The sequence below is a fragment of the Micromesistius poutassou genome (genome assembly GCF_964030765.1).
Source record: "Micromesistius poutassou genome assembly, chromosome: 19".
NCBI classification, from domain to species: Eukaryota; Metazoa; Chordata; class Actinopteri; order Gadiformes; family Gadidae; genus Micromesistius; species Micromesistius poutassou.
The window spans coordinates 10,140,799-10,164,239 of record NC_140289.1 but is presented as its reverse complement, the minus strand read 5'-3'; the positions used below and the strand labels follow the sequence as shown (position 1 = coordinate 10,164,239).

The following is a 23,441-nucleotide window of genomic DNA, read 5'->3' as shown; positions in this document are numbered from 1 at the left end:
TAACAATACAAATTGCCTTGAAGGATTTTTTTATTTTTTTTTGTAGTTTCACAATTTAAAAACATTCAGTCGTACAGAGTTAAAGTTAATTGTTTAACTTTGTTCTTTGACTTTTAACAAGATTATCTTACATGAAGCCTAGTCTTGGAATGCTCTGGAAAGCATTCGTTATTAGATTTCTCAATGGAACATTGAATACATACCACCACATCAAGGGTGCTACTCTGCACGTGGTATATGTGAAATGAGAGGGCCGGCAGGTTTCAGGTTGACATGAATCCAGGTGGCCGCTGTGTTGATCACAATCACCAAATTCAACAATATGTATGTAGCATGTCAAGTGTTATTTTATCTTTGCAAAGAGTAACCAAACCAAACTAAAACCAAACCACGGTAACAGCATGTGCAAAGTGAGTGAGGTCGGACAATTGCAGTAGCCCATGTTGAAACAACTATTCTGCCGTCAGATCTGAGTGTGTGGCAGTGGCTCTTTAATATATAAACAAACGACAACCTGGCTGGGAAGCAGCAGTGGAGGAAAAAAAAGGACAAGGACAAGAAATAAAAATAAATCTGGCAGATTCAAGAGTTGGAGTCCGAAGGAGTCCGCTCGAATCCCTCGCTCTCCCTCACCAGCGCCCTCTCCAGGATGACGCGGCCCTCCTTGTAGCGCTGGCTGTCCTCCGTGGCAAACTCGTACAGCCAGCCCACCTTGCTGTTGCAGTTCTTGCAGCTCACGTCCCGCACCATGTGCCTTCCGGTCAGCATGACGCGCTCCTGCACGTCGCTGTGCTGGAGGTTCACCACCTGGGGGATAAGGCACACGGAAAGGGTCATTCCCTCAGGGCTTCCCTATGGGGAACGTTTCAGGAAAAAAAAAAAAAAGGAAATTAACGATATGATATAGTAATGTTTGGGAATGTATAAAGATTCTGTTTATTGGTGATGGTTACGATACTCATCCCTGTATCCTTTAGGTTAAGGTTGGTTGGTCTTCTCTGGCTGAGAGATATAACCATTAGCGTTTGTTTATTTATAAGCCCCTGTCGGAAAAAAACTGTCATCTTATGTTACATCCATGTTGATTGGACCTTTGGCTGATATTGAACTGGCTCCCAGGGCTGATGCTTCAGGAACATCGTGCCAGGACCGATCATGGACGGACCGCTTTAAGTGTTGTGCTCATGGAATATTTTGCAATGTCACCTTCAAATCAATAGACTTGACACCTAAAAATTTCATTATGAAAATGAGGGTCCCTCTCAATGTCCCTCTCTCTTCTGAGCATTTTAAATAAAGGTTGAATGAATGAATGTATAGGAGTGGTTAGAAATTATTTGTGGCTACTGACCACACAGATACCAATCTGCCCACTACTGCAAATAGTCTTCTTGTTTTCATAGTTCTCTTGAGCATGTGTATGGATGTACCTAGCTTTCAGCACCATCCCCTGACATATTTGACAAAAATAGCTTTGAGATCTTTGAGCTCTGTAGGCTACAATACCCAGCACATTTCCAGGAAAGCAGTCTAGTATTAATATTACTAAACCTATAATCAGATTTCCAAGCAGATTAACACCAGCTTTGTTTTTGTATTCAAACAAGACCTTTCAGTCAGGACAAGCCACATGGGGATATCGACATGGGTAATAGTAACCTGAAGAAGGGACCTAATAAGGACTCGAAGCATATGGTTGATAACGTTGCACCTAGTTGTAGGCCTATTATTGCTGTATGCTTTGGTCCTCTATCTTTGATGGACTTTCTGTAGTATACATCGCAGCCAATCCAATGGTCTAAGCATAGCCTATGCTTTGGGTTAGTCTGGAGGTCAATGAAGTGGTGCCACCTTGTTGAAGAGGAAGGCTCGGCCCGTGGCCCCCGTGAAGCGCGTGGAGATGAGCTCCGCGCGGTTGGTCAGCGTCGTGTCACAATTGGCGCAGCAGAACAGCCGAGTGCCGCCGATGTGGTCCAGAAAGATCCGTCCCATGTTCTCCGCCACTTAGTTTATGTATGACAAACCTTCAAGGGGAGACACAACCATTTATAATTGAGCCATGGTCGGGTAAAATATCAACAGATACGAGTTACACATGAAGTAGCATACGATGTGACAATGCTATAGCTTTACCGCACACACTGGTGATGTGGACGGCGGTGTGGCAGACAAACGCCGGACCGAATGTCGTCAGTCCCTCGGAGGTCAGAATATTCCCAAGAGTCAACTTTTTTCTCCTTCTGAGAACTGTCTTTATCCGTTGTATACCAGGTTAAACTGTCGCCGTAGTCCACATAGTGTTTTGGTTTTTCGCCACAGCTGATGTGAAAATGATCAACATCCGGTCGGTGACGTAGACACGTCGTTAACGTTTCCTATCAGACCACTAGGGGGTGCTGTAGCTGGAGGAAAAGGGGATTGGAGCAACTATTATTTGCTCATACGCGTTCTCACTGCAGTCTGACCTGAAACTAGTTATGTCATAAATAACTCCGGTCATAGATTTAACCATTGATTATAGGTTGATTAACCCTTACTTTATTTTGGGGCGCTCCCTGGTGTAGGATTTAAAGCATGACACACAGATGTCATACAGCACACCGTCATTTGACAACAGGGAGCCTATTAATACATTATTGGACAGATATCTCAACCTGATAGAGAATGTATCAGATATCTCTGATACATCAGATCATTTTGAAGGTTGCATCCAACACAGAGCAGAACTACAGCAGTTGGAGGCTGGGGTGGTGGTGGGTGTTATCCAGCTCAATACAATGAAATTGTTTGTGGGGTGGGAGGTCTTTAATTGCCTAGTCCTCAGCTGATGACTAGGGACAGAACAGGGCCAATCAGAACAAGCTGTTGCATTTCTGTAGGCTTCATGTACAGGTAAGAATAATCTGTAATATTAGTTATTATGAATACAGATAGCACGCTCTTATCTGCCAACTCCACCATAATCAGGATCCATAATATCAGCATTAATGACTTGAAATCAGGCATTGTCATATATGTTTAGATAATAATATAAATTGTTAAGAGCATTTCAAACTCTTGTACACTCTTAGAAAGACATACATTTGATAAATAAGATAATAAAAAATATATATTTTAATTTTTTGTTAAATATATAAAAAAAAAATATGTTATACTATTATATGTTATAAATGTATTTATGAAAGTAGCCGTGTGTGTGTGTGTGTGTGTGTGTGTGTGTGTGTGTGTGTGTGTGTGTGTGTGTGTGTGTGTGTGTGTGTGTGTGTGTGTGTGTGTGTGTGTGAGAGAGAGAGAAACAAAAAAAGAGAATACAACTAATGAGGCCATAATGGTCATAGCTGACATTACAGTATTGCATTTAGTGTTTTCAAATTGTAGACCCCTCACATTTGACTTTTTTATGGAACAGTCCATAACCTCTCTAATCAGAGGTGATGGAAATGTGTTACTAAGACTGCCTTTTTCCTAGTAAATGCTGCAGAGAATAGTTGACGTCATTGTAGAGTATAATGTGTGCTTTCTCTGATAACAGTGAACTGGTTTATTCAGAACATTGTCTTGAACACTGGTATTCAAGGTGAAAGTATATTATTGATCTTTGTTTTATTTTTATAAAAGGCCTACTCAAAGTTGTGTGCGCAGAGCTATATAATGCAGGCATTTTTTCATTTGTGAGTCCAATAAAAAATGATTTAAATATGAATGATAACAATGAGAACGCTGTTCATAAGCTTATGCTCATGGCTTGAGCGATCATTCAGTCCTTTAAAAATGCTTCTTCATCGTCCACGAAACCTTTCCTCTGCACTCTGTGTGTCATGTTCTGCAAACAAAAACATCACAAGGCCATCCGTCAGAATGTTCCAGATGTATGGCCCATTCACTGATAAACAGTTCAACGGTAGAAACACAACCTGTAACAGGTGTGACTCCTGACTCTTCACTATGGAGGCAGAGAGGTCAACTCATGAGGTCAGGGACATCTCACTTACTGCTAACCAATCAAAGATGAGCTGATAGCTTAAACCTTCATTTTATTTGATGTGTTTTCATACTGCCATGCGGAAATAGATACGTTTATCATATAGATACATCCTGTAATTATAGTTGTGCTTTTAGAATAACATTGTTACTGTTTATCAAACCACCAGATAAGGAGTTTAATGCTCCTTCTTTATCCTTATCTTAACTAAGAAATGATGAAATTGTGAACCGGCTTTCTCTTGTAACTCTGTTGTCTTGATAAGGCCTGACATGCTTGTTGAATACATACACAGTACTAGGTCGTCTGATCATACCCAGAGTTATGTACAGTCACATTGAAACAATTCATGTTGGCATTGAAGTTGTCCAAGATACCCTAACTAACCTTAGACGCACATCCAATGTTGTGTCAGTCAGATGCTGCGGTGACTGGCGTTCATCTTTGACCTTTGACCCTCCACTCCCCTCCAGCACCCTGTTTGACAATGCCCTTATTTACCCCTCTACTCTCACCTGTTAATGCACATCAAGACCCTTTATGCACCGTCACTGTTGCCAGGCTAACTGCTAAGGCCATTAATGTTTCAGGACCGGGCCAGTCCTCTCTTCCCCCCTCCCCCTTTCCCGGCCTTGTAATTATGCATATGTATAACCTTGGCAGGTAGGATTGCCCGTCATAAAGAACAGTCCAACAGAAGTAGTGAGAGAAGCTGGGAGAAGACAGATAGGAGCAGAAAGATCAAGGATGATTTCATCGCTGCTTACAGTTACGCTGCTGGCGCTCGCGTGGACACCAGGTTATTTAGTTAATTTTTCCTTGTTTGAATGTCCAGTTTTCTTGCCAAAATCTGCTTAGACTCATATGACATATGCAGTTTGATTAGGTGTTAAGTTGAAGCCGTACAGAACACCATTCAGGTGGTTAAGTTGTTGATTTCAAATGTTTTGAAATGGAGAAAGAGGTTTAGATTGTGATTAACCTTAAATGATTGCAGCAAGATAAATCAAAAAATAATATTTAGCAATAAAAGCGCTGACATGACTTAAACCTTTTAAAATCAAAATCTAGTGGAAGTCTACATGGTTATATTGTTTAAATATATATATAGGAATGGACAAATGTAACAGTTGCAGGTGTTGAAGATATATTCTGGATATTGCATTCCGTGAGCAGTAATTCTATTTGAATGAATAACACTGCCTGTCTTGGAGGCACAGTGATGTAGGGCATTCATTACTACTACTGGATATACCAAGGTTATACTGAGGTATTCATGTCTCTTCCCCTCTATTATCACTCCAGTAACAGCCCTACCATGCCCCGAGACACTTCCCTCTCAACCGCCTCCATCAACTGGTGAGTGTCTGTCTGTACATCCATGCATCTCTCTACTGTATCTATGATAGTATCCACTGTAACTGTGTGTCCGTCTGTCCGACCATCCGTTGGTTTTGCAAAACAATAATCATCAATGGATTTATTTCTCTCAAGCCCATAGTGTGAAGCCCTCAGATCTGGCTTTCCTTTCTCCCATTGGCCTGCAAACCAGGTAACCAGAAAGACCAGTTATTGAATGATTCTGATCATGATGTTGAACAGATAGTATGAATGTAAATCTCCACGACAGCCCACCCTCTCTTCTTGTCTCTCTGCCTCCCTACAGCACGGAGCTGCCTAAAGTAATGGACCGACTCCAAGGTGACTATCATGTTTGTTGCTGCCCACCAGTGTTGGGGAAGTTACTTTTTTATATATATATATAAAAAATATAAATAATAAAAATATATTTTATATATGTATATTCAGATCCTGCATAATTTGACCTCAACCTATAGATTCTATAGACTTGGCTATCATTTGGAGCAGTGTTGAACATAATCTATATTTTTGGATACTACTGTGTGGTATCTTTACAGCTCTCATGGCTTAAAGACCATTGATAAGAGTAATTATTGTTGAAGCTTAATACATCATACATGTCCGTGGCCAATTTTCTAGGTCATTAGGTACGATAATTGTTGCGTACATTATACACACACGTGTGACTTATTGATCGTACAGAGTAATTATAGGTAACTAATTAGCTTAATACAGCTCCAATCGGTCACTTCCAAGCCTCATTTGGATTCTTGGTAGACATGAAAAGCAGCCTCTTTGATCGCAGTTTGGTACATTTTGTCCAACTAGAAATTAGTTTTAGATTTAGCATTGCCACTGTGTGTTTAAACTTACCTGGTCTTCCTCAGAGATGATGGCCCTGTTCAGCCCTTCACTTTTCACTCCTTCGGTGTCTGCAGAGACGAACCTCTACGACAGGGACTTTGTGCAGCACAGGTACAAACGGCACAACTACATGTGATCTAGTCATACAATTTTGGATGCAGAGAAACAACACGTAATATTTTCTGTATATGTTTTGTGTGTTTATAGGAATCTAGTAGAGCAGGCAAAAGAACTGTCTCTCGACCTGCAGAGCCGTAAGGTACACACAAATGCAGGCATGCCCGCAGGCAAGCACACACCCACACACTTTGGGAGCTTTATTAGTAAGATAATGTCACTCCATAAGAAATCAATTTAAAGCCAAACCCACCTGCTAGTGGCACCTTGGGGCGAGGACGCAGAACAAAAACCAACCAATAAATAAAACATACCTCATATCTAAACAAATATCAAATATGTTTGTGGTCAAAGCATTGTGCCCAATCTTCCACCTGTGTTACTGTTTGACCTGTATCTGTATGTCTGTCCTGACAGAACATTGATGCAGAGAGGGATTGGAAGCTAGTGCTGCTCTTTGTTCAGGTGGATCAGATGTGTGCCTGTGAGGAGGAGCAGGTAGGCTAAGACCTCCCGTAAGACACTTATTTAGATATGCCATGTGATAAGAATAATCAGTATGAAGTGTATGATGGCAAAACAAGTGCAAACATTACCATATCTGTCCCCACCTCCAACTTGTTTTTCCAGACTTTCAAACCCAGAGTCAAGCATGATCATCAAGTACAAACAATCTTGTTAATGTTCAGGTGATGCATAAAGAAAGCTGTTTTCCCTCTCCTGTTTTCCTCCAATACAAAACGTTTCTTCTATTCAACCCCACCAAAGCATCATGAAGGTCAACTAGGGTCAATAGGGTTTATAACTGTTATAAAGTCATTTACAGTTAAACTAAAGATAAGGTACATCACCCGCCCAGGCTTTCAGGAAACCCACCATTCTTCCTCAGTTGCTGACAGAATTCTTTTCTCTGTGTGCAGGCAAAGACTGTCATCAACACCACTGTCCAGGAGGTTGATCACGCTTTGCAGTTGCTGCACTCTCAGGTTGACTATATGATGATGTATATTTTCAAGGCCCTTGACAACCTCCTAATTATGTATTGTAATGATAATGATAATACCAATAATATAAATGATTATTATTAGTGTGATAACATTTGTATTATTACAAAATAATGTAATGTTGTTCAATTATTTCTTAATAATACAAATGTTATCATACTCATAATAATCACAATGATCTTAATAATCATAATGCGGTTTGAAGACTGACCGCTCCGTCTTTGCAGCTGAAGAGAACCATTGTCAGTGTGGCCGTGTGGGACGGAGAGTATGACAGCTACAATAACAGGTTAATCTATGTTACAGCATGACTTGTATGAAACAGTTCATTGTTGAACAGAAGGGTGGATGTTTTGGGTCGGATTTCTCTTGACGGGTGTTAATTAAAATGTAAAGGAGTAAATTGGTCTGCACCAATTAATGAATGTGTCCTAAAATGTATAACACTTTCCATTCATTCAACAAATACAGTAATCTCAAGAACAAATGACAACCTGTTGTTTTCCCCTCTGCACTGTATTGACAGGAAGTGTCCATTCTCCCAAACAGAACCAGAAGTGCGTCTACACAGGGCTGTGCTCACACAGTTCCTACAGGTACGGCCTTCTTCTTATTAAGTTAATAATACAATAATATACATACAGTGAGTATGACGTTTTTGCTAGGCTTCAAGCCATTGTGTGTTTTGGACAGGAGTCCTTGGATAACCTGCTCTTGAAGAAGGGTTGGTATGGCGACCGAGAAGACTTCACTGTGGTCCTCCAGGAAACCCCTCTGGTGACCGACCTTACAACAACAACTGTGAGATTATAGGCTATAAGTAATGCGCTTACTGCAACCCCATTTTGTTTCCCTATTGGAAAACTGAAGCAAATCCTTTGTTTCGGAAGCTAAAACTATAGGCCCAGGGGGAAGTGTTTAGAATCATGTTGTGTCTGTCAAAAAAATTTAAGATTTTGTTTCGGTTGGCACAGTGGCACATGTTTTATTTTTTTTGTCATTGATTTAAAAAAAATGTTTTACCTCTGAGTTTTCTTCCATCAGGACGGCAGGGTTGTGTCTGAGAGACAAGCAAGGCGTCTAACTGACCGGCTGATGGTACAGATACTGACCAGCCTGGTAAGACGGCTGTTAGTGGGAGAAGCAGTTAAATATATATTTGTTTTTATTTCGTAATTTATTTAGAATATATTTTTAGAACTCATAAATGTAGTGATGAAAAAACAACAACCCTTTAAACACAATTCTTTCCAGCTCCAGCCCCAAGCTGGCCAGCCCAGCATGGAGGACCATGAATTGATCATCACAGTGCCCTGTCCCAGTGAGGTATCGTTACCTCACTTTAATATATATCTACGTATAATTCTTTGTCCTTTTTTGCCTGATACTCATTCATCTGCTTTCATTACATATCTGACTCTCTGGCCCCAGGTTTTTTCTCTTCCAATCACCTTCCTATCTCTTCTATCTTTCCTTCCCTCCCCCAGGACCGACCCTTCCTCAGGACAGAGGGGAACTCACCCTCCACTCGCTACACTGATGCTTCTCCTCTCCTGAAACCGGTAGAGTATTAACCAAACCTCTCTCACTCTCGTTCTCGTTCTCTCTCTCTCTCTCTCTCTCTCTCTCTCTCTCTCTCTCTCTCTCTCTCTCACACACTCTCTCTTGAGTGAAAACGACCTTGACGTCTTCTTCCTGTGTCCAGTTCACCGGCACAGAGATGCCCTGCACCGATCTGGGCCCCTCCCCCACCCCACCCACCTCAGGTAAGACACAAAAGGTTTGATCACCAATCATCATCTTATCCTGTTATCCTGATTACAAATCTAAATTAAACAAATGCTAAGCGTTAGCGGTACAAAGTACTAATCCTCTTGTCTGTGTGGAAGATTGTGGCACAGATAGACCACCTTGTTGTACTAACAGTTTGATCTTAGGCACTTTAGTGTGCCCTGTTCAAATTTTTTTTTTTTCTATCAACAGGTCTTAAAGATAATTGAATGTTGTTTTAACCATCATGATAAGCTCTTTTATGATCATGTCGTGTCTTCCCAGTCCATGCCCTGCGTCCGGCAGATATCAGAGTCGTGGCTGCATTGGGAGACTCTTTAACAGTGAGTTCAAATTATGATGTTTTCATCATCACAAATACTGGGTCATGCTGTCATGCTGGTTGGGAATAAAAGCCATGGAGTAAAGCCATCCCTTTTTTCCACCAGTGTTGATTTATTTTTCATAAATGGGATGTAGCCGGCATCCCTCTTTACATACTCTTTACATATCTGTTTTGTAAATATGGACTGATCATCAGTTGTTGTATTTAATGCAGGATGATGTTTTTCATATGTCTTTCATGTTGAGCAGAACTGTGCTTACATGCACCAATGTACCCAACCAAGGTTGTGTGGTCAATAAAGTAACTCGTGCTGGATTGTACTCAAAGTAATGAACTGTTAGCTTCAGTAGGGTCGCATTAGACAAACACTCAGCTATTTTAACACAAGATATTCTCTGTGCAGGCAGGCAATGGCATCGGATCGGCTCAGAGTGACGTATTGGACGTTCTGAGTCAATACAGAGGCTTGTCTTGGAGGTACGTCATGGTTCATGATTTGACGGCCATATCTCACATGTTAATGCAGTAGAGTTCATCATAGAGTAGTAGAGTGAATCTTTATTGTCCCCAATGATCAATTTGTTCTACAATAGTAGTCATAGTAATGCAATACCATACAAAACAAAACAATAAATAGATATCAACAACATCATGACCATCAGAGATAGAGCACATACAATCAAGGAGATCTGGCCAGATCAGAACACACACTGGGAGACAACTCCTGATAAAAGCAGATTGTTTGAGAAGCCAAATGGCTGAAGAGATAAAGGAAGACCTGTATCAGCATAACCTGCTGGGAGGAGCTGAACTCACATAGCAGTCTGATCCATTCAAATTGATTGATGTTAATAAAAGTATTAAGTACAAACCATCAATGGAGTATATAATGGTAGACCACATGATGATCCCTTGGATTAAAAAGTACTCAATATCAGTGTTGTTTTGTTTTTGCTCAGCATTGGCGGAGATGAAAATCTGACCACTGTCACCACTTTGCCCAGTGAGTATTGTTACCACCTGGCTCTGGTTTGTAAGAAAACCAAAGGGGGAATCACACAAGAACCAACACTTTAAGTATTGACATATGTGTGTACTGTATACAACAAGAGCAAACCAAATCAAGATCAAGATCATAATGCAAAAGTAGGACAACCATGTTGCCCAGCATTGGCTTACAGCTGAGAACCCTGAGAGATGTTATTGAAACATCTGTGGATATAGAGAATGTGAAGGTGCGTCACACTGGGGGCCATCTTGTGAGACATAACAAACAAAAGAACAGAGGCAGCGACCTCTATCACCATAGTGTTGTGACGTCATCTTCAAATTCCCTATAGTAATATGCAACATTTTAATGTAATTATTCTGTTGTTAAATTGTTTCTCTTACTCTTTATTTCCTTTACATATACAGATATCTTGAGGAATTTTAACACTGAATTAATTGGCTACTCTGTTGGAATGGGCAAGCAGGACACGTCAAACGCTTTCCTAAATCAGGCTGTGGCCGGTGCAAAAAGCAAGTAAGTGTATTTGTGAAACCAGGGGCAGAAATGTTTCAGCAGCTTTTATTTTGAAGTGCAAATCTAATCTGTCTGTCTGTCTGTCTGTATGTTAAAGCAACCTTCCAAAACAGGTGCAAGCCCTGGTGAACAGAATGAAGAGTGATCCTGTAAGTATTACATACAAATGTATTTTTGAAAATTACCATTCTCACATGCATGCATAATGCATAAGAATATTCACTTTATTAACATAGGGCAAATAATATTTTGCATTATGCATGCAAAATTATTATTAAGCAACGATAGCATTCTTTGCATGCCATACCCACATCCTTAGTTAAAGTACTGAGGTAATTAGTAATGTCAGGTTTATTTACCTATAGAGCCTTTTCTCAAAGTGTTTCCCAGACCCAAGTTAGATGAGACTCATCTAGCCTCTCGAGACATCGATTTTGCTTGTATGATTAAACTTTTTTATTGCTCCATCCTAGACGTCTATATACTTAATTTACCAGTTCCAGAAATCCAGGTGTTTCGACAAATCACGACACAGTGTCAATGAAAATATTAAATAGATGCACTAAATAACAATGAGTAAAAATGAGAGAATCTGTGGTTTGAATAAATTAGAAATCTTGATGCCACAAGGCATAATTTGCCCATATTGCATCAAAAACCAATAAAAACAACCTGACCTCTTCAGCGCATCAACTTTGAATCCGACTGGAAGGTGATCACCATGTTTATTGGGGGCAACGATGCCTGCGACAGCTGCAAAAATTCGGTGAGTGCTCATGTGTTTCATGTTTTCTTTACTTATATATAAATGATAATTCTGAAACAAATGGATTCCGTTTTGAGCCTTGCGATTGTCTCCTTGTGCCAAAACATTTAGTCAACATGAAAACCCTTAAATACTCTAAAGCCTACCATCTTTGTCATTCTCCTAGCTCTTTTATTCTGTCGATAATTATCTGCGGCATGTTCGCGAGAGCCTGGACTACCTTCATAAAGAGGTGAGAACAAACAGAGCCCCTTCACTCTGTCTAAACCATGAGCCAGCGTATCCCCATTCAAAGACTGAAGACCTTGTGTGTTTGGGTCAGGTTCCACGGGCCATGGTAAACCTGGTGGAGGTTCTCACCCTTCTGCCGCTGAGACGCATGCACTCAGACCCCAGCATCAGATGCCCCACATGGCTGGTCAAGTAAGCAATACATTTATATTGGGGTCATCAACAACTTATTCAATCTCTGACCCCACGTTGGTCTCATACCACATTTTACTATCTGATAAGACAAATCTGATGTCGTAAAGGAATGCACTCTTGTTACCTCTCCTCTTGGCAGGATATTGTGTCCGTGTGTCATCTTGCCGAAGACGGGCTCTCAAAGCCACGAAGAGTTGGAGGGATTAATCAGAGGCTATCAGGTAGAGCATACAACAACCACTGCTTCAGTGTAGAAAACACAGTTCAGTTGCCATTAGGGGTAGCTCACCCCACCCCAAACATTTTCTTTTTTCAGAGTTCACTCACTGATCTTGTGGAGTCTGGTCGCTATGACAACCATTCCAACTTCACTGTGGTCATCCAGCCTTTCATTCGGAACATTGAGATCCCAATTAAGCCGGTGAGACCCCAGTCTAATACCTACGTACCTGGGCAGGGCTTCTAGTGTGAGGAGTGGCGAGTCCCAGCTAAAAAACACATTGTCTTTGTATTCATCATGTCTATCTCTTCCAAAGGACGGCAAACCTGACCGGACTTACTTCAGCGCAGACTGCTTCCACCTCAGCCAGAAGGCGCAGACTTCGATGGCTCGCTCCCTGTGGAACAACATGGTAAAGCTCTGCTACAATGGATTGGTTTAGTGTGTATATGCTATTTTAGACAATGTTTACAACACTGCCTACATTTTAGTAAGTGGGCATTCCAAAGGCCAAATTCAAATTCTTATTCCAGAAGCCTGTGAGATATTAGACTATTTGGTATTATGCAAGTGCAGAATGGAACTGTTTTTTGTGAGCAGGATTTAGCAGGTTAGCAGTTAGCAGGATCTTTGATGATATTTGGATACTAAACTCCCTTATTTTGTTCAAAAGCTGGAGCCTCTGGGATCAAAGACTTCAGTAGAAGATTTCTCACCTGATCTTAAGCTGAAATGTCCATCAAAGGTTTGAACCCTGCCATTCAACATTATTTTGAACCAATAACCGTAACAGTGTTTTATAGTATATATATATATATATATATATATATATATGTATATGTGTATATATATATATATTATATATATATATATATATGTCCCTGTGCATATTACTATATAATGAAAGTAACATTTGTGTTTGTTTGTAACCTCATTAATGGAATGATATAGATCATAAAGACTCTAAGATGTATTCATATTAAATAGTAATAAATTTCATCCATAAGGGATGTCACATCTCATTGGATGATCTTTGTCCTCAGGGTTCACCATATCTGAGAACTTACCAGAACAGCAACTACACTTACAAGGGGCCAGTGCCAACACCAGCACCAATCACGGTAACACATCTGGAAAGGTCCATGATGAATAGTCTCTTGTGAACAAGACACACAACCTCTTCTCTTTATTGAACCAATAAAGTGTCTGAATGTGTCTCTTACGAACAGCGTGACTAAGAAAATCACTAATAAATGGATTGATGAATGAAAGCCGAATATGATTACATTAATATAATGTATTATTTTCTCAATGCCTGATGCTGTTTCTCTTTGATCAGAACTGGGGAAGTAACTTCTCCTGTGTGGACGTTAGCCCATCTGCCTCAGTGCCCACCTCAGGTAAGTCTGACAGAGACGTTGTTCAACTCCCTTTATCAGCACTCACAACAGAGAGACAACTGTATTGCAGATGAAAATGTGTTTTTTTCTTTCCGCCTCCACGATAGTTCACCAGCTGCGGCCGGGAGACATCAAGGTGGTGGCGGCCCTGGGGGACTCCTCCACCGTAAGGGCCCCTACTATGCAGACTTTACATGCAGAGGAAAAAGGCAACATTTACCATCTAAAAGCAGCTATGTGGTCTTTGGCTGCTGATGAAATCGTTGAACTCTGAGCTCTATTATCTGCCCTGTAATCTTTTGTTTGAGCTGCCAATGATAACTCTGTCCCGTTCTCTGTCCCATATCTTTTCTTCCCATGACGCTTTGATCTTACAGTGGCTCATTATCTGCTTTGGCTCTCTGCGATGTGTACTTTACTGCTGTATGTGTAATTCATATTAAGACATGACTGTGTGTTCCCTTCTCAGGCAGGCACTGGAGCTAAGGCAAATAGCGTGTTGCAGCTAAAGACAGAGTTCAGGGGAGTCTCCTGGAGGTAACGTCAGCATACAGTTGCAGCAAAATCATAACAGCATCCGTCACAAACTTCACTATGATTTCACAAACTCTTTGATATCCGTTGTATTGCTTGCAGTATTGGAGGTGATGCCACGCTAGAGACTGTCACAACACTACCAAGTGAGTTGAGGGACCCACTGTGCAGAACTAGTAGGCTACCACACAGAATTAATATCCCACTTTCCACGGAAGGAAGTGATGATGTCTCAACATTGGTGGATTTAAAATATGCTTGTGTCCAGGCCAATTCTTTTAATTATTATCACCTAGGTGTGGTTGTTGGTTTATTCTTTGGATTATCTAATGCCATAGTGCTCATCCACTTAATATCCCTCCAGACATCCTGAAGAAGTTCAACCCAGCTCTACAGGGTTTCTCCAAAGGTCGGGGGGCGAGACAGAAGGGCTTCAACATGGCTGTGGCCGGTGCCAAGACAAGGTGTGCAATGTTTACAGCAATGTTTTTATTTAGTTCTGTATTTTAGTAAGATATTGTTTAGGTTTCACATGCTTAACGTGATGTACAACAGGATATCAGACGTAAGATAACCGTACTGAGGGATGTATCCATTATATACCTATATTGTCCAAAGTCGGCTAATAAACTAGGAAAGAGTCCGGATAGTAGGGACGTGGTACTTCCTTAAAGTTCAGAACACCATAGCTTCACTCAGTTGCACCGTCACAATAATGTGAGTGCGCAAGAATTTGTCACTGCCTCGGCCACATGTGTGGACGGTAATTGACCTTCTTGGCTAAATAGCCTGGAAAGGTAGAGGCTCCACCCATTAAATCTGTCAACGGAATAGAAGGAAATCAATAGACTGGAATTAGGTGAGATTGTGATGGATGTGATTGAACATCATGAACAACATTTCAAGTAAATTAACTTGTAATGCTGTTTTTTATGAATTGCGGCTGCACTGTAATACCCCACTGTAATTGTTGCTTTGTGGCATTTTCAGTGACATCCCATCCCAGATCCAGGCTCTCATTAAGGCTATGAAGGAAGATCAGGTGAGACTGCCGGATGCTTAGACTAGTAATCCCTTGTGGTCCTGGGGATGATTGTAGTATAAGGGAGTTTTTTTAAGGGTCAATGAGGGTCTATAAGTAGTTGACAGCTTCAAGTACAAAGTAAGTGTTCATTGTCCTTGATGCTGTCAGATGGAGCCAACAGAGAGACACAATTTGGATTTGAGTTCCCTAAATCCCTTCCATTGAATCTCACAATGGATTCATGAAAAAAAAAATCATGTGATGCTAACATCTGGGATTTTTGGAAACAAAAACATACACGTATTTCCCATGGATTAATTCCTAAATGCAGTTACTTTATCAGAAGGCAGGCCTTGCTGATGGTCTATTGTGCAGGAACTAAGCCCTCAAGCTTGTGGCTCACCCTTTTACTTCCTCACGCAGAAGGTGGATTTTGACAATGACTGGAAGCTTGTGACAATATTCGTTGGCACGAATGATCTTTGCAACTACTGCATGGACGAAGTAGGTGTTTCCCTAATAATGTATGTATGAAGATCAGTGAATCGGTGTAACATGGAATCTGAATTGATTGTTCATGTGCCTTTCACAGTATAACCTGTCAGCAAAGAACTACAGTCACAACCTCAAGATCAGCCTGGACATGCTTTACAATCAGGTAAAGTTACATGGTAGACTGTTGATGTACACATGTGTGGACATGCACACTACCACTATTGCATAATGTGTGCTCCAGATTTATACACATTCTCAATTTCTCTCCCTTTGTTTGTAGATGCCAAGGGTAATGGTGAATGTGGTTGAGATTGTGCAGATTGATCCACTGAGAACAGTGAAGAAGAATGACCTTGCCTGTTCACTGTTGCAAAGGTCTGCAGCCTGGCCTTTCATTTGATTGTACTAAGAATGATTCCTTAGTTAGTATTGTATGTATGTGAGGACATCATTTGTAGTGTAACTATTCACTCATTTTGGGGATTGGAGCGGGACAAAATGATGCCACACCCTTTCTGTTAATGTAAGGGATCTCTGTTCTCATGCAGCTCCAACTGTCCATGTCTAATAATCGCAGAGGACAACTCTCCAAGGCTGCAGACGATCAAACGTGTCAACAAGGAGTATCAGGTACAAACGGTTTAAGGAGTGAGCCCCAAACCTCTCGGTTTCACGGTTCTCTAACGACCCCTTGTCCTGAATCTTCCCAGGCTGAATCTCGCAACCTTATCTCGGGAGATCTATACAACAGACGGGAAGACTTCACCGTTGTCCTTCAACCCTATTTGCGCAACTCATTTGTCCCTATTATCGGGGTAAGTCATAATACGACTGTGTATGTACACACAGTCGAAAGACTTGCTGAATGAGATTAAAATGCTGTTTTGTTCCCAGGTAGGCCAGGCCGACCTGAGTTTCTTTTCAGTGGACTGCTTTCACATCAGTGAGAGAGCGCACGCAGAGATGGCCATCGCCCTGTGGAATAACATGGTGAGTGATGGTTGTGGCAAACATGTTGGAGACGCCATAGAAAATAAGGCACCTCATTGCGTTTTCATGCTTTCTTAAAGCCTGGTGATTTGTGTGGTGACCATGTGAACTGTTTTGTCTTAACAGTTGGAGCCTGTGGGCCAAAAGCAGGAATACAACAACTTCACATATGACCCCACCAAAGTGCACTGTCCTACCAAGGTACATGGCGGACTCCACCTATGATGGATAGCTAATCCAAATGTCCATTTTCATGCCAATAAAAAGTGTGTATTTTTCTTTTTTTGTTTTTCTGTACTTCAGGATCATCCCTTTCTGTTTACTAAGTTGAACAGCCTTCCGAGTCCACCGTTACCCCCCACAACCGATGGTCCAGTCAATACCCCCACAACCACCACTCCCGCTCCCACAGGGTCCGCTGACCCTGTGACCAAGTGTTCCCCCTCTCTCCCAGTGTGGGTGCCAGTGGTCGTGGCATTTGCAAGCTTGTTGATTGGTGTCACTATCAGCCGGCTATTTTTCTCCTCCCAACATTGTTTGAAAAAGAATAACAATAATGTAGAAATGAGAAGAACTGGTCTTTAATGACATGCTACAGAAGGACAGATAGATGCACACAGATTTGGATACACAATAAGTATTGCAGTGCGTATGCGGTATTGTGTTGCACGGCGCAAAGTATATAAATTATATATACTGTAAATACTGCAGAGAATAAAACATTTTTGTTGCCATAATTATTCATATTTTTAATAAAAAACTTACTGCTACATTTGTGTGATTTGTGTATTGTATGAACCTATACTTGAAGAGGAATAAAATATGTAAAATATATATATTGTTTTACTAGATGTATGATGGATATATAAGCAACATTTGCAGTACACTGGGTAGGCTGGTAGACTGATATATCCAGCAAATAACAGCATGTAGTGGCTAATCACACTCACACCTAGTTGCATAACATCACCCATTTATCCAATGAAGACACACTGCTTTGATCATACATCTAAAGAGATGGTTTGTACATTGTGAAAAGCAGAACTAGTGCTATTCAAGAACATGCAAAGAACAGCACTATTCGGGATAACGGGTAGCCAGAAAAGGAAAGAAAATCAATTTGAGTTTGAGTATATTACACAATTAGCATTAGTTATTATCAGTAGGTAGAGCTTTTTGATACGGTAGGTGGAGGAGGGTGAAGAGTGTGTTCATGAGGAAAGAGATACTGGTGGTCGAGGATGTTCTGGTGAAATGCAATCAAAACATTTTACAACTTATTTAAAGTGAGTGAATCTGATCAAATGATTGAACACAGATGGCTGGTACGTGACAAAGGACATGCCACATTTGTTAGAGAGCCACCGAATGAACAGGTTACTAGCCTCAGTGCCATTAGTAGAAAATGTTAGTCTTGAGCCCTGTATGGCCATAATCCGATAGCCACACAGTCTTGACAGAGGCAGCATCATTACATCATAATAGCCATTATCATATGTGTTACACACAAGTGTACACAATGTGTTACACACTCAACCCTTCACCTGCACTAAGACTAACCATTTCCTTATCCAACTGTACACACTAGCAGCACCGTTTCCATCCAAGCACCAGCACAAATACGCTTCTAGACCCAGTCTCTCCCTCTGTGTGTGTGTGTGTGTGTGTGTGTGTGTGTGTGTGTGTGTGTGTGTCTGTCTGTCTCTCTCTCAGAGATGGTGCCTTTTAGTCATTTCTATTTTCCCCCAGTTTTTTCTTAGAAAGTCTTAGAATAAATAGATACAATTGAAAGTGTGTAGACTCATTAAGTGTTGTATTGCATGGCAAGTATGTACATGATTAATGACTAATAATTATATTTAATTATAATTATAATTAACTTAGGCCATTCATTACAATATAGGTTTAATGAAGGATATTGAGTTGTATATGATTTATTAATGGTATCATTTATTAATTGAATAGGCTAGGCCTAGACCTATTGAGAGCCCTCCCAATTTAGAGCAATGCCCTAAGGATGACTAAAAGTTGTATATTGCTGTAAGAATTAACTTTTCTTTGTATTTTTGTAAATAATATATAGGTTGAAGGCTGATTGATTTTAAAAGGTTATGTTTCGTGATATGACTATCTGTAGGTGTAGAACAGTGTTTCCTAGAAGGTCGTGGCCACCGGCTGAGCACACAGTGGGCAGCAGGTAGCAGAAACATGGCGGAGACTGAGCTGAACGTTGACAGCATCATCTCTCGATTGCTGGAAGGTAGTGTAGCCTTACAGACCCGTTGATTTAGGTTACATCTGAAGAGCGAGTTGTTATTCGTGTTATTGTTTTCATGGTCCGCGAAATTGTATTTTAAATCCCCTTAACAATGTGTTATTCCGTTGTCACCCGTTAGCATGCTGCTAACAGCTGCATCCGCTAACGTGAAGCTAGTTTCCCCCACACAAATCTCGTTGAAATTAACGAACTGGGGAAAATCAGGTCCGGATAACGCTAACTTTAATTATCAATGTATAGTACAACGCTGACTGTTGTTTTCAGATAATAGTCAGACAATTGAGCTTTGTGTATGGGTGGCTTTATTTACGTTGTCAGGCCTTGTTGTTAGCAGGACGGCTAGCAGCTGCCCACGGGACACGCCCCCTTTCAGAAGGACAACATCGAGGGCTGCTCTGGACTGACACCTTATAGTTATATCGCAGGGATACAAAGTACTAATGAGTACTTTGGTTAATAAAACCACTTCATAAACATGATAATGAACCACAAGCATGACACGTCTTTACTTCTTTCGAGCTGGGTTAATCTTACCAGCGGAAAACTGCTGCCTTCTCACTAGGTCAATGCAAGGCTTAGTGGAGGTTGGAAGGGTAAACCGTTATCGTTCTGTTTTGGTCTGCTTAAAACTACAGGCAATATGGTGCAGACAGACCTTTAATTATTAGGCATTCACAGGGTTACTGTGGATACATATTATTATTATTATTATAACAGTGTTGGTAATCCATAATTACTCCCTGGCATTGCTGTGTGCTTGAAGATTGACTGCATAGCCCTTTGGTCTTGTAGTGCGAGGATGTCGTCCTGGGAAGATAGTGCAGATGACGGAGGCAGAGGTGCGTGGGCTCTGCATCAAGTCGAGGGAGATCTTCCTTAGCCAGCCTATCCTGTTAGAGCTGGAGGCGCCACTCAAAATCTGTGGTAGGTAGTCAACACCATTGTATGCTTGATACTTCTTAAAATATATTTTCGTTAAGAGTTCCATTGTGTGTGTGTGTGTGTGTGTGTGTGTGTGTGTGTGTGTGTGTCTACATTCCCAAGATAAATGTGAATGGATGCCTGTGAAAACCATTTGCATTTTTGGATGCTTAAACAGATCCACAAATGGTTAAACCAATGCCCCCTAAAAGTAGTCAGAAAAGTCATGTTTGTCAATGATTTGCGCCCCTTATTAGTTAATAACCATGCGTTTTGGAACTTTCCTCTCCTCTCATTTCATCGGCTCCTTAATCACAGCAACATCTCAAAAATGTGATTGGAATATTAAAGCAGGGGTGTTCTGCCACTTTTTGTACCAGGCGACATCCACGGCCAGTACACAGATCTGCTACGGCTGTTTGAGTACGGGGGCTTCCCGCCCGAGGCTAACTACCTGTTCCTGGGGGACTATGTGGACCGGGGGAAGCAGTCCCTGGAGACCATCTGCCTGCTGCTGGCCTACAAGGTCAAATACCCAGAGAACTTCTTCCTGCTGCGCGGCAACCACGAATGCGCCTCCATCAACCGCATCTACGGCTTCTACGACGAATGTGAGATTGGGGCTAGGGGGCTTCATGTCCGGGGGGGCTTATGCCTGCTGAATGCACACGGAAAACTATGACGGAGAACAGTTGTTCACGTCCAAATTAGGAGTAGACTGAAAAATCTGCCAAAATGTTTCCATCTGGAGAAGCCGATACTATTTACAGAGTCAAAGTCTTGCAAGCCTCTGTTGTCAGTTGCATCATCTCTTTTACAGGCACAGCATCTGTTCAAATTCTGCCCTTGTTTTTAATTTTTAGGCAAGCGCCGGTTCAACATCAAGCTCTGGAAGACCTTTACAGACTGTTTCAACTGCTTGCCCATTGCAGCCATTATAGATGAAAAGATCTTCTGTTGCCATGGAGGTAAGCGAATATTGTTGTATACTTTGAATTTATTTATTAAAAATATATGCAGAGTTTTGCTGTGTTTGACATGGTAGTTATATTTGTGTGAACTGAAAGGAGAGTAAACATAAGGTTTTAATACATTTTTTGAAGTAAAACTTAAAAAAAACATGTATAGGTGAAATGTATTGTTGCTGTTTGTAGGAATCAGCATGTACTACAGATGTATGTCAGGATAATTTAACTATAGAACTATATATATAAAAAACTATAAAATAACTAGAAGTTATTCCTACACATTGTCACTTCAGTTTTGCACCTCTGCCATGGGTAATGTGTGACATGCCTGACACGGTTCTCCCAAACCACCAGGGCTTTCGCCTGATTTGCAGTCCATGGAGCAAATCAGACGCATCATGAGACCCACAGATGTCCCCGATACAGGTCTGTGGTTAATCCTTTTGGAAAACTCTGAGGGACTCTGTGGTACATTTTGGCCTCAGGACATTCTGTCCTGAGGCCCTTCTACTTTTGTTGCAGGGCAGCCAGTAACGGCAACAATTTGAGTTAAGTGATAATGATTGATTGATTGATTGATTTAATTCTGGATCAAGACAATAAAAACAGTAATCACATAATGACATGGCAAATTTGAATGTGAAGAAAGACAAATAAAATTCCATAAATTAAGTGTTATCATGTCTAGGAACTACATGTGTGGTTGTTGTTGGGCTGAGACTGGGTTTAAGGTCCCCCTTATCCTCCCCTGAAGGCCTGTTGTGTGACCTGCTGTGGTCGGACCCGGACAAGGACGTGCAGGGCTGGGGCGAGAACGACCGCGGCGTCTCCTTCACCTTCGGTGCCGACGTGGTCAGCAAGTTCCTCAACCGCCACGACCTGGACCTCATCTGTCGAGCACACCAGGTGGAACTGAAGGGCTGTGCTGCTGATCAGAGCGTGCATGTGTTGATTGAGAATATGATTAAGAGCAGGGGGGTGTGTGTGTACAAAGGATACATTGTGTAAAGGAATTTAACAGTTTAGTCACATTGAATTGAATAGAAAACTCACTGTGATCAGTGGTTACCATACTGATATAAAAGTAATGTAACCGTGATACTATATTAGTATAGTATCACATATTATATTATACTATCAGTATAGTAATAGTGAGTTAGACGGACCACACTGATTTTATTATTTTTTTCGTGCAAGAGTCCATGTAGGATGGCAATTTGACAAAGTCACTGGTTGAATGAATAAGCAAATATATTCAAATTGTCAATGTCAACTTGTGTGTGTGTGTGTGTGTGTGTGTGTTGGGGGGGGGGGCTCTACCAAGTTAGAAATTTATCCAACCCCATTGCATCTCTTCAGATCTATCCCTCAGGCCTTGTTGTTCTTATGGTTGACCCCCTGTGTTTCGGGCCCTTAGGTCGTAGAAGATGGCTACGAGTTCTTTGCCAAGCGGCAGCTGGTGACGCTCTTCTCTGCTCCCAACTACTGCGGGGAGTTCGACAACGCGGGGGGCATGATGAGCGTGGACGAGTCTCTCATGTGCTCTTTCCAGGTAAGACTCAGACTCCAAATGGAGGACTTAACATGGCCACACCGTTTTACCCTCATCCTGCAGTATGATCTACCCTAAGCAGTGTAGAATTCCCTGGATGGATGGGCTCATGGAGGGCAACATTTTGTTTTTGAGATACGTTCTAGTTTAGTCATTTAATGGAGTGATGTAAAAAAAATTATACAGTGAAGTTTTGAGCCATCGCTGGGCTGGCTAGGTGCCAAGGAGGTGCCAGATGATGTTTAATAGAAATATAAATAAATATTGACTCTCAATGAGTGTCCATAGGCATAGATACTAATCTAAATTAAATTGAAAACATGCGTTTCAGATCCTGAAGCCCTCGGAGAAGAAAGCCAAGTACCAGTACGGCGGGGTCACCTCGGGGCGTCCCGTCACCCCTCCTCGAACCGCTCAAGCCCCCAAGAAAAGGTGAGCAGCTGGCCCCAACCCGTCCCCCACGCCCCCCGCCACGTCCAGGCCCCCCCACCCCCGATCCCTGTTTCAGATACCACAGCCTCTGCTCTCAGCCAGCATTGTTCAGGTGTAAACTGATCATACCGTGTGGAAATGATTTGCTTGTTTGTTGGGTGTTTTCCGTTCATTTACTTGTGTAAAGGTTTTTTTATGCAATAAAACATGTTGCTTAGCCCTTAAACCATTAGTCCTTTGAGCAATATGAGATTCACCCCTTGTGGAACGGCCAAACATGTGGAACAGGTGGCCCCGGGTCTCTTGTGTTAATAGCATTGTAACTTTGAGGATGGTTGTGTGGTTGCCGAGTGTGCACTTGTGATTGAGAAGAAGTGGCGGTTGTGCGCCAGTGAATTCAAACTTGTATTCCTCTAGACCACTGGGTCACTCCCGAATTTGAACCCTTCCGATCTTCCGATCCAT

At 41.5% G+C, this 23,441-nt stretch overlaps 3 protein-coding genes across 4 annotated transcripts; 2 read left to right on the top strand and 1 right to left on the bottom strand.

The window, feature by feature from the left end:
- Nucleotides 1–22: 22 nt before the first annotated feature.
- LOC311363613 (protein yippee-like 5) lies at nt 23–2,314 on the bottom strand. 2 transcript variants are annotated; one of them, XM_084483567.1, is made up of 3 exons: nt 2,134–2,314; nt 1,852–2,024; nt 23–807 (listed from the first exon to the last, which is right to left on the bottom strand). In XM_084483567.1, exons 2-3 carry the CDS (start codon nt 1,990–1,992, stop codon nt 583–585), a joined length of 366 nt encoding a protein of 121 aa, XP_084339693.1. In that variant the 5' UTR covers nt 1,993–2,024; nt 2,134–2,314; the 3' UTR covers nt 23–582. The 2 variants fall into 2 exon arrangements, with proteins under 2 accessions (XP_084339693.1, XP_084339694.1); XM_084483568.1 differs by having other exon boundaries at nt 2,143–2,314.
- A 2,986-nt stretch (nt 2,315–5,300) lies between these two features.
- Nucleotides 5,301–17,255, top strand: LOC311364301 (phospholipase B1, membrane-associated-like; the record flags this gene model as incomplete). Its single annotated transcript, XM_084484288.1, has 40 exons — nt 5,301–5,341; nt 5,649–5,683; nt 6,232–6,319; nt 6,416–6,467; nt 6,743–6,823; nt 7,246–7,311; nt 7,557–7,618; nt 7,856–7,925; nt 8,023–8,130; nt 8,374–8,448; nt 8,584–8,655; nt 8,817–8,891; nt 9,035–9,095; nt 9,385–9,443; nt 9,849–9,922; nt 10,405–10,448; nt 10,862–10,970; nt 11,068–11,119; nt 11,656–11,736; nt 11,903–11,968; nt 12,059–12,159; nt 12,302–12,383; nt 12,479–12,583; nt 12,699–12,794; nt 13,056–13,127; nt 13,426–13,503; nt 13,722–13,782; nt 13,890–13,948; nt 14,252–14,319; nt 14,419–14,462; nt 14,681–14,780; nt 15,307–15,358; nt 15,764–15,844; nt 15,933–15,998; nt 16,116–16,210; nt 16,384–16,465; nt 16,546–16,650; nt 16,730–16,825; nt 16,952–17,026; nt 17,238–17,255. The coding sequence occupies 40 exons, from the start codon at nt 5,301–5,303 to the stop codon at nt 17,253–17,255; spliced, it is 2,907 nt and encodes a 968-aa protein (XP_084340414.1).
- A 1,733-nt stretch (nt 17,256–18,988) lies between these two features.
- On the top strand, nt 18,989–23,013 carry LOC311363921 (serine/threonine-protein phosphatase PP1-beta catalytic subunit-like). Its single transcript, XM_084483912.1, has 8 exons — nt 18,989–19,085; nt 19,896–20,027; nt 20,405–20,635; nt 20,888–20,992; nt 21,347–21,418; nt 21,747–21,898; nt 22,410–22,544; nt 22,876–23,013. The coding sequence occupies exons 1-8, from the start codon at nt 19,034–19,036 to the stop codon at nt 22,978–22,980; spliced, it is 984 nt and encodes a 327-aa protein (XP_084340038.1). The 5' UTR covers nt 18,989–19,033; the 3' UTR covers nt 22,981–23,013.
- The last annotated feature ends 428 nt before the right edge of the window (nt 23,014–23,441 follow it).